General features: G+C 38.9%; 1 protein-coding gene across 1 annotated transcript; it reads right to left on the bottom strand.

The window, feature by feature from the left end:
* Positions 1-810: 810 nt before the first annotated feature.
* Positions 811-8911, bottom strand: si:ch211-214j24.15 (GTPase IMAP family member 8). The gene is made up of 5 exons (XM_062438489.1): positions 8890-8911; positions 7351-8037; positions 5713-6420; positions 4558-5226; positions 811-3621 (listed from the first exon to the last, which is right to left on the bottom strand). The coding sequence occupies exons 1-5, from the start codon at positions 8909-8911 to the stop codon at positions 2942-2944; spliced, it is 2766 nt and encodes a 921-aa protein (XP_062294473.1). The 3' UTR covers positions 811-2941.
* Positions 8912-11624: the final 2713 nt, after the last annotated feature.

The raw sequence follows: 11624 nt of genomic DNA on the forward strand, positions 1-11624 counted from the left end.
ATTTTGCTTTTGGCCAGAAGTTTAATTGGTATATTTTAAAATGATATTAACCGTTTAGTGTAGATTTGGAACATGGTACCTGCTCAAGATTTACAGTCAGGAGTTCTCCTTTAGTATTATAACTGAATTATTGTCTATTATGGTTAAGAATAACTGAAGGCATAAACATTATGGAGAAACACATTATACACATAATTATATTATAATAAGTCAATTTGCAGATGACACAAGGCTATGTTTAAAATAAAATAAAATACATTTTCACAGTGATGGATTCAATTAATCAATTGGAATAACAACTCATATGGATTCTGTGAGACTGTAGAGCAAAAGAATGAGTGAATCTGTGCAGGAATTTGTTTTTTGTTTCAGAGCCGGCTCCAGTCTATAAGATATATCGCCGTTACCTCTCAATGTGATGTTGATTAAAGCTGGCGTACCTATGAAGTAGAAAAACCTGGATTCTCTGGTAAACAACTTGATTTTGTTGGGGGAGCAAATTACTCATAGATGTAAATATTTAAAGGTTATGCTCCATATCAACAGATGGATTGATGAACTCAAGCTATGATAAATTCAATCTCTTCAATGCATGACAGACAGACACGCACTGAAGCTTTTTTCTTTATTGGACCATTTATGCTGCTTGAATCAGACCCTCACTCTCAGTTAACTCAATTTTTTGCTTTGTTTCTATCATTTGGTGCTTTGTCAACACCAATGTACATTTTTTTATTGTTGAAATATGCCGTTAAGTACTTGAATCTTGTACAAAAAAAATGTTTTAATAAGAAATTAAATGGAGCCCTGCCTCCTTCACTATAGCTGGCTCTCTTCATACAGCCATGGTCATAACTACTACAGCCACTAGATGGCGTTTGTCACTCAAATGGAATAGGTCATTTTTGGCGACTGACATTTTGACCTATTGTTTCCTTTTTCTTGGGAGGATATGCTCTCTAAACAGCAGTGATTCAAATGTAAAATGCATGAAAAATACAGGCAGGCTGTGTTGAGTTCACTGATGTCACCTTACATCATATCTTGTTATTTGAGGTTGAAATTTTCAAGCGGTTATCTCTCACTGCCATGTGGAGCCACCAACGTGCAAAGTCGCCTAATGCAGCTTTAATAAATGGGAGGGGAACACTGTGATATTGCCTTGTGGGGAACAAATACATCAGACTCAGGCAGATATGTCTACATTTCAAAACAGCAAACAAAAGTAAAGCTTTCAGATTTCAAATATGTCCCACCCAGAACAGGAAACTTAATCTAGATCAAACAACTTTGCCTTCATCTAAAAAAAAAAGTGCCACCTGCTTCCTTGGTGTAACCATACATTTTTATTTGTGAGTATTTCAGAATCAGCCTTGACAGCAAAGGACTTTCACAGTGTTTACTCTGCCAGAGTGCTATTACCCTCTGTATCCTGCAGTAATATGTGACTCTGTGTGTGACTCACTTGAAAGCCCTTGACAAACGATGGAGGAAAAAAATTAAAAAGGCTGTGAATGAAAGCCGCACAGATTCTCTGTTTTTTTCTACAAAGAAAATTGTATTGGTTGGATAGACTTCCGGTTTTTAACCTTTGTAAGATTCCTAGAAGCAAGAGTGTTTAACTGTAAACTGGAAGAAACAAACATGCGGATTCTTCTACACAGCTGACAGCCGTTAATTTCAACATAAGTCTTTAATGTTTCTGTAACATCCTGACAGATTGGAGTGAATCATTTGATAGGAAAGGTTAGTGAATCATGAGAGGAATAAATATCCCTTCATGTCTTCTTCAGTTTGCACTCTGTCTTGGTTTTCCACATGTCAGCGGTGGCACCGAAAACACAGTGTTTCACTTCTTCTGCTGCCAAACAGATGTAGGATGATTTAGCCAATTTTTTTTTTCATTATTTGGATGCTCTATTTTCTCTGTTCTACCACATTACTAAGGGATATGTTTTGAGAATTACACTATAAGACCAAAAGTATATAGTCAACAAGCTTGAGGAGACTAGGCTGCAAAGAGCTCTGACATCAACCCCATTCAACACCTTTGGGATGAACTGGAACACTGACTGTAAGTTAGACCTTATTGCCCAAAATCAGTGCCTGATCACTGATGCAAATGTTGCTGAATGGGACGAAAACTCTGCCACCGGCTCCCAAAATCTGGTGGAAAGTCTTCCCAGAAAACTAAAAGCAGGAGACTGAAGTCTATGGTTTTGGGCTGTTAGTTTAATCTCCCTGTGTGCACATACTTGTGGCCACATAGTGAATGTCTATTTATCATGCTATATTATATCATTCATAATTGTTGTTGAAGCCTTGCTAGGGGGCTGTGGTTAAGACTGAGGCATTGTTCTGCTGGATTGGATTATCCTGAAGTGTGTTTCAAATATCTTTGCTTCTCCACATATATAAATAGGGTGGGCAAAATATTAGAAACACCTTTCCACATACAGCAGTAGACCTCAAAACAAGACCATCACAGAGCCCAGGTTCAAAAACTTGCCTGAGAACTGCGTCAACACACAAACACCTAAAGAAGTACACATCTGGGTGTAATGTTCGGCTGTCCACATACTTTTGGTTGTGCTAATGTTGTGTTAAATGTTTTTCATTTCAAAGTTAGTTTCTATTCTTCCAAGTAGCATATAGTAAAACCATTAGACTCACTTTATTTGATATATTTACAGATTCCTAAGAATAACACACACAAAAACCTGAAGTCTGATGGATCAGTGGGCCCAAGCACCGTTATACAGATCTTAATCTTATCCAGGAGCGCCCCCTTGTGGAGAAATGTAACAACTTTTCATTCAAAGGAGTGATGTTTTATGAGTGCTGACATAAACTAATCAAAAGTGCATATAAATACATTTTTTCTTGATGAAATAACAATCCTGTCTGACACGCCTCATCCTTGATTCCTGTCAACCCTGCATCAACATGTATTATCGACATCCTGTTTGCTTTTCTCTTTGAGTTCCTGTATGGCCTTCCAGCTGTGCTCCAGACTCTTCTTCACCTCTGCCAGATCCCTCTTAATCTCCTCAAGTAGATCCAGCTTTGAAAGTTTTTTGTCAATGGATGAGAGCACCTCCTCTCCAGCCTCTTCAATCACAGGGTCCTGCTCTACAGAACAGTCGGATTCAGCCATGGCTTGCTCCCACACAGTCTCAAAGTATGAGTCAATGAAAGTTTCCAGTTCCTCAAGGCTGCTGTCGCCCCACTGGTTGATGAGAGCCTGCAGGTCTACAGGCTCAGTCGGCCTCCTGAGTGTGCTCTCTCTCAGTGCAGGATTGCAAAGTGAATGGACATTAATAATATTTCCCTCTGTAAGCATCCTGTGTTGCATTTGAGGCAAAACCAAAACCACTGTTGGATGTTTGTGTGAGAAGAGGCATTCCCCATTCAGTCGTAAGTGGCTGTAGGAATCATCAGTCGGGAACCAGGCAGGCAGATTTATCGTTAACCTTGGTTGACCTGTTGTAGTCCACCTCCGGGTGGAGAGTCCAGCCTGTGCAGTTCTTCCTGCTGGCAGTGCCACAATCTGACCATCTTCCCTTACAACCTCTGAGCAGTGAAGTGGCTGACGTGCAGTGGAAGTGGCTGACTCAGTCACTGTAAAAGGAAATAATAACACAAGAGTGATTTCATGTTAGCCATAAAAATTCCAACCAATTCTTTAACAACCGTCTCCACCCCCCCTCCACGCCCCCCCAACAGATATATCTGCTTATCTCTGTATTACAGACAGAGACAGCTACCTCATCTTTTTACACCACAAACCAGTTTTATTTGATCTCTATGCACGCAACACCAGATATGATGTCTGGAGTTTTTTTTAATCTTGTTAAATGTATGTGTTTGTTACTCTGCCTTTTGTTTATTTTTTCTATTATATCTTTTCTTAACTGATAATCTATCAAAATGTTGTTCTGTATCATATATATTCCTTTATTGTTTGCAAGTTTACATCCTGTTTCAGTAACTGATTTAATTTTCTATCTTTTGTTAGGTTGACTTTGTAACTACAGATGAGAAAAAGCTTTTTGGCTCATTTACAACGATGTTTATTAATGTGAACTTTTACTGATAAATGAATCAATACATGAAATACATAATTAGATACAATCAGGTGATATTGGCTGATTATATGTGGCTATATCCAATTATATTAGTGTATATGTTTAAATTAAGTAAGTTTTAATTGTATTAAGGGTTTTTTTCGATTTGCAGTCATATTCACTTTTAATTATATTGTTAATTTTTTAACAGTGAATAACATAACATATCTAACTTATTTCTTTCTTTACCAAATCAAATTAGAAGGATCAAAGTGTGTAAAAAGGGAATATTGACCAATATATTATATATATTATCAAAAATGCAGATGCTGATGATAGGAAAGGGCCTCAAAAATCTAATTTTGGAAATGTCCTATTTTAATGACAAATGTGCAAAATCATGGAGTCATTATTAGAATTATTAGAAGTATGTAATTACGAACTGGAATAAACTGTCTGAACCTGATGTGACATGAGTACAGTTACTTACAGTCATTGGATGTCTCGTGTCTGCTGTTCATAAGCAGCTTTAAATCCTCTTTACAGGACATCACTGTGTCCACCTGCTGCTCCTGTGCTGAATAAACACTTCTCCCCATGTGATCACCTTTCTGAAGAATAGCCAGCCTTTCTTCCACCAGCATCTCCTCTATCAGTTCGATGAGCTTGTAAACCTGAGCTCCTTTCCCCCTGTGTTTATTGTCCAGTACATGGTATCTGTTCCCACACTTCTCAACAAGCCTCTGCAGTGGCTCTCCTTCACCCTCAATGCGCTGCTCAATGCCCGTGTCTCCCAACCAGTCTCCATAGCTGAACAGGACCATTGCTCTGCTCCACACCGGGCCTCCTCCTGCCTCCAGCTGTCTCTCCAAGGCTTCCCTGTGGGCATCTTTGAATGAGGAGCTCACGTTGACAACCAGAACGATAGCACAGGGTGAAGGAGCCATCAGGATGTCAGAGGTCACAGAGAAGCAGCCGGGCGTATCCAGCACTGTCACCACCTTGCCTCTGATTTTGGCTTGTTTTTCAGTACAGGAAGTGGTTTGGCTTTCTGTGTCAAAGCACTCACTGCTCAAGATGGTGTTTCCGCAGGAGCTCTTGCCGGTTTTCCTGCCACTAACGAGCACTATTCTCATCTCTTGGAGAGGGTTGACTTTCTCTGTTAGAAATATAGAGAACCAATATTAAGCCATTCTTTATTCAGGGGAAATTGACAAAGCATACAATATATGATAGCAACAACAGTAATAACAGTAAAATGTAAAAATAACAAGACCAAACAAATGGAACAAACATGTATGACAAGAGTAACATACAGCAATAAAAACAGTAAAAAGTCAAATAAAAACAGATAAATAACAAACAAAATCATGGCTAAATGAACCCTAATGTTGTCCTCAGGTCTATTTTGAGGTATAATTTCATTTAAAATGAGGCATATTGACCATAATTTCCACAAAAAAATGTGTACAACCTGTGGTAATAAGTTGGAATGAAGTTGGCTAAAATGGTCTAACACAGAATTAGGTGATAATTTATACCTTATTCTTTAGAAGCAGACAGACCAGGAGGACAAAAGTTGCATGGGAAGACAACAGGAGGGTTAAATATCGGTTTAAAAATCTTTTAAATATATCTAACTCACCCATCTGAGACCTTGCCATCTGCCTTTGTGTCCCCTTCTTCATCAGTCTCTCCTTGGCTCTCTCTTTCTCTCTTCTTACTCTCACCTCCAGCTGTTCCAACACATTCCTCTCTAATTCATAATGCCAGCCGCCACTGCCGGCCACCATTTCCTCCATCTTCCCAATCAGTTCTCTCACCTGAAATCCATCTCCTCTCATTTTATTGTTCACAACATGATACCTGTTGTTGCATCTTTCAACAAGCCACTGCAGAGGCTTTCCTTCACTCTCGATGTACTGCTCAGTCGTCATGCCTCCAAGCCAGTCCCCGAAACTAAACAGCACAATGGTGCGACTCCAGATATGTACACCGATCAGCTCGAGATGCTCCTGCACTGCTCTCCTATAGGTTTCGGTGAAGGCTCTGTCCACACGGATCACCAGCAGGAACACATGAGGCCCCGGAGGACAGAGAGATAAACTGAGCAGGATCTCCCTCTGGTCGAAGATGGGACTATCATCAGAGAAGTAGTTCATCCACCAGCCTGGTGTGTCCACCACGGTCACCTGTCGACCAAACACGACTCTTTCTCCAACCAGGCACTGAGCTGTTCTGCCGGGTCGCTGGTTGATCTCTCTGCCCAGGATTGTGTTAAGTGCTGAGGTCTTCCCAGAACCCTTTGCTCCCAACAGCACAACCCTGATATTAGTAATGGGCCGCAGCCTCTCTGAAAGAATGAAAGTGGAAATATAAAGCAGAGGGAGGAATTTAGTTAGTGTCATTTTCAAACAAACTTATTTTCATTGACTTTTCTGTGAAGCATTGATTCTGTGATTTTCACATCAAAAAACATATAGTTGTGAAAAGTGAATGTTTTTCAGATTGATAAAATCCTTCAAAGGCAAAACAATGGCTACTAGACAGAGAGTCCTGAACAGAATGATGGTATCTTGAGATGTTTTTCATGTCTTTGATTCACCTTTTTTTTATCACAGTGTCACACAGCTGAAAAGATTTTATCAGTTGTTTGGTTTTGGGATTCAATCATCTGTGTTTGGTGCTTGTTTTGTGATATTTCTCCATGTCAAACAATGAATTCCTGTTTCTATCTTGCTGAATGGTTGAAGGTCTGTGTAAATACCAGTGACAATGTTGTGACGCTGCAGCTAAGACGTGCTATCCTTGGCAGAGTCTATTGTGTTTTAAAATAAATGTGAGTGTTGTCAGCAAACATAAAGGTGAAGAGCTGTTTTTATATATTTACGTCAACAGTAGCAACCAAAAGGTTTGGAGCTGGTTGCCACAGACAGGGTAGGGAAGGTCGTTTCATGGGATTTGTTCACAATAACAACAATTGTAGAATATTACCAACTTTATCCTCTGATTTCTACATATATTTGGCCCTGAAAATCCCTTTTATTGGGTTGCATTTGAAAAAGTTGTGGACACAAGTAGTAATGCTTTTTATGTCTGCAGCACCATAGGTTTGGAATAAAGTAAGCAACTGTTAATAGCATTAAAAGTAATATAGATTTGGGGCGAGTGCCATCTATTGCAGGGTAAACTTTATATTGCTGTGAAGTGTTAACCAAAGCAAAAATATTGAATATTTTACCTTTTATAACCAAAATAAGCAAAACATTCATCATTAACTTACCTTTCATGACAGATCTGTGCTTTTTTATTTTCATAAACCTCTTCTGAGCTCTCTCCTCCACTCCTCTCGTCTCCTCTGCATTCAACTGTAAAATGCTTTCCTGCATCTCAAACACTCTGTTTCCATTTTCTGTGACAAGTTTCTGTATCTTCACCAGCAGCTCTGTGACTTCAGTCTCATTGCTCAAGATAACACTGTGACACCTCTGGTTGCATTTATCACTAAGCCAGCGGAGAGCCTTTCCCCCCGACTCTACGTGCTCTTCTGCTTGTTTGTGTTTAGACCGGTCAGCTGAGGTGAAGACAACCAAACAGTGGCCCCAAACCTTCTCACCCAGCAGGGCCACATGCTCCTCCACAGCCCTGCGACGCTTCTCTGAGAAGGCTGAGCTCACCTTGACAGTGATCAGAAATACATGTGGGCCTGGAGAGCACTGAGCCACGCTGTTCACGATCTCCCTTTTCACCAGCTCAGATGAGTCCTGGGAGCTGAAGTCGCACCACCAGCCTGGAGTGTCCACCACTGTGAGCCACCGTCCGGCCACCACACACAGCCTCCGGGAGCAGGAGGTCGTCTCCTTGGTGACAAACTCCTCTTTACCCAGAATTAAGTTTCCTAGAGAACTCTTTCCACAGTTTCTGCCACCAAGAAGCACAACCTTTAACTGTGATGTACACCAGCCGTCCCCTAACAAAGAAAAGCACATTAACAACCAGGGAAGAAAAGAGGCGAACATATATTAAACTTTGCAGCATTTTCTCCAAATTTGTTTTTTAATTGTCATCTTAAGATATGTGCACATGTAGCAAACATTCATAGCGTGAGAAAACAATGAGCAAAATGTATGCATCTGAAAATATGAATCCAATATCTGATTAGGTTACTTAATCTGCAATGGTTTTGATAATAAAGCAATTTTTAAAGCAAAAATACCAGAAATGATTTCATATTTATTATGTGATAGAAAATTGAATATCTCGTGTTTCATGCTGTTGATCTCACAAAACAAGCAATTTAAATGTATCTTAGAAATTACTGTGGGATATATTTTTTTACTATCGCCTGACATTTTGAGACAATCAATGAATTAATTGATAAAAATAATCAGAAGATTAACCAATAATGAAAGTATGTATTAGATGTAGCCCCAAAAAATGTACAACATTAGGCCTAAATTGCCAGTAAACTGCAAGAAAATACATTGAAATGGCTGTTTTGTCTAATAAAATAAATATTATAAATGGAACAAATTATAACATTAACTTAAATCATTAAATCCTACAATGTTTTGACAAGATAATATACAATCAATAAATGGCACTCTAATCAGCAGAACTACAATGCAGAAAATTAGAAAAGGTACGATCAATAATCCAATGGCAAAAGAAATCTGTAATAAATCATCTCCAATAAACTTGTCATTGAATATTATGACAATGATAATATCTACTTTGCTAAATTGCCTTTAAAATTGAACACTAACACTATGATAGATGTGATACGGTGACTACGAGACATCAGAAATCAAAACTTACAAACCTGACAGATCGCTGGTTGCCATCTCTCATGCTGTAACATGTGTCTCCGTGGTCTTGCTGTTAAAAGAATGATAGTTTCTGTTTTATGTGTCTATGAGTCTGAAGGTTGTCTGTAATGAGTAATCAAACTCCCAGTGGGCAGTAAGAACCACACCTCTCAGCAGCAGGTCGACAGTCCACTCTGAATAGGAACATAACAGCATTTATCATTTATCATTTACCAAACACAGACAGATAGTGGAGTACCTTACGTAAAACACTGAGTGGCTAACGGCAAGTACTCAGATCCACTGTGTAAGTGAAAGGAGAAATGTCACAATAACTATCTCAATACAAATACTCCATTTCAGGTCAAAATCCTGCATTTTATATCCTATTTGGTCACATAAATCAGTATTATCAGCTAAAGTTTTAAAAGTAAAGGTACTCCATCTGTAGTAAAGTCCAGTGACTGATACATTAACATTTAAGAAGCATTTTACTGTTGCTGTTCAAGTTGGAGCTGGTTTTAACTGCTTTATAAGGGTCACAAAATAAATCTTAGGAGTGGTGGGATGATAATTCAGGTATAGGAAAAAAAACAAAAAAAACAAAGATCTGACATGTAAATTTGGACAACAATCAATGTTATGTCATGTAACACTGTCTGAAAAGTAACTGAGGCTGTCTAATAAATGCAGTAAAGTAGAAAATACAACATTTCTCTCTGCAATGTAGCAATGTAGAAGTATCAAGTAGCATAAAATAAAAATATTCAATTACAGGTACCTGAAAAAATAGAATAGAAATAAATGTACTTTTATTACATGGATAGAATATAAGAAAATAGATGTAACATGAAGTAATAACTTTATTCATATAACACATTTCAAGTGTTTATATTCACAGATGCCTCTGAAGATCTTGATACAGGGTGGGCCGGTGCAGCAGTATGTTTCCCAGTGAGTGAGTCATGTATTAAGAAAAGGGTATCAGACCATTTGTCAGTGTAAACCACAGAGCTATTGGCAATATTATTGGCCCTGCAGAGGATAGAGAAGAAGGAAATAAATAACACCATTCCTGCATGTGACAGCTTTTCAGTACTAATAAGCATATGATTTGGCAGATGGTCATTTAGAACAGATACCATCAATGAAATATTCCTTAAAATGTACAGGATGGATATTAAGGGTATATCTACAAGATCTCTTTGTTTTCCTGTTTGTGTGGAGGGAATGAGCAGGTGGGTTTAGATGTACAAGTTCCATTAAGTAAGGCTAAAGCTAAGACATTAGTTAGGACATGAATACTGGGATGCTAATGAAACTGGAGACGTGCATATAATATACAAAGACAAGTTTATGTTGAGAGGATGGTGGGCTGGAAATGACGGGAATAAAATGTCATTACTCAAATAAGAATTACAGGTCTCAGCCACACATTATATAAAATAAATAAATAAGACTAAGGAAGTTATTATTGATTATAGAAAGAAAAAGACATTGATGACTCTTGCTCTTATAAAGATGTGGCTATTGAGGTGGTTCCCTTATACAGGTACCTTGGCATCCAACAGGCTGGACTGGAAAGAGAACATCTGTGCCATTTTTACAAAGGTCAAGTTCAGGCTGTTCTTGCTCAGGAAGCTTCAGTCGTTTGATGTCAGCAGGTCACTCTTGCGTGTGTTTTATCAAAGTATTTTAGCAAGTGGGGTTTTTTATGCTGTTGTCTGTTGGGGGTGGTGGTTGAAGTCAGAGAACAGAAATAAAATCAACAAGCTGATTTAAAAAAAAAAAAAAAAAAGGCTGTGTAAGAGATTTTTAATGATGCAGCCCATACGTCAGTGGAGAGAGTAGATTGGAGTCCAGGATGTCTTGCATTGAAAAGGTGTATTTACTTAGAAGTGAATGAATAATATGTACACGTTATGTTCTGATGCTCCCTTCAATTCTGAAGTTTCTGTCCTCCAGGGATAGACTTTAAACCACACAGATAATGCCACACATCTACAACATACATAATTTAGTCTACTGGTCTAAAGACAAAACATTGCTTAGACCCCACTCAGGACCTTTGTCCTCCATCCAACACAATATCAAACCTCTGACTACCTCTACTCCGTCCAGGAAAAACAAGCAAACACATATCTGACCTCGGCTGCTATAGCAACACTATCAGAATGCCTCCTGCTTTCCCCAAAATGAGCAGACTCATTATTTACCACTATCTCAAGGGGAGACAGTGTCTAAACCAAGATTTGGTGTGGCCTTGCGATGACTGCAGAGCCATAGTTTGACCCAGTGCATGCCAATGATTGATGTAAATGATGGAAAATTCCCTAACATGCAGGATCATTGCTTTGCCTCGTGACTCACTAGAGGTGGTCATGGAGAAAAGAGTAGGTAGGAAACTCAGGAGCATAATGCATAACACGGACCAACCATTGTACAATGTTTTAAGTGAGCTGAAGAGGTCCTTTAGTGACAGACTTGTGATGCCAAGGTGCTCTTCAGAAAGATTTGAATATTTTATACCTGGTGCAGTGAGGTTCTTTAATGAACACTGTTGTTGATTGTTGAATATCTTTGATTGACTGATTTGATGTTGTTGCAGATGCATAATCGCTTGTTCCACACTCCAGTCCAGTCTAGTCCAGTAGGTGGCGGTAATGCGCCTATAAGCTGGTTTGCCAATCACCATTATCACTAAAGAAGAAGTACGCATGCGCAGTACGATTTCCATGCCAGAAACCGG

Source organism: Scomber scombrus, chromosome 18, assembly GCF_963691925.1.
Source record: "Scomber scombrus chromosome 18, fScoSco1.1, whole genome shotgun sequence".
Lineage (NCBI taxonomy): Eukaryota > Metazoa > Chordata > Actinopteri > Scombriformes > Scombridae > Scomber > Scomber scombrus.

What these genes read in the sequence shown, in the direction of transcription:
- si:ch211-214j24.15 (XM_062438489.1), bottom strand. Translation starts at nt 8,911, where the DNA reads ATGGCAACCAGCGATCTGTCAG. An exon ending in GGCAACCAGCGATCTGTCAG is followed by an intron (nt 8,038 to 8,889) that starts GTTTGTAAGTTT and finishes TTTCTTTGTTAG; the next exon opens with GGGACGGCTGGTGTACATCA. An exon ending in GATGGCAAGGTCTCAGATGG is followed by an intron (nt 5,227 to 5,712) that starts GTGAGTTAGATA and finishes TATTTCTAACAG; the next exon opens with AGAAAGTCAACCCTCTCCAA.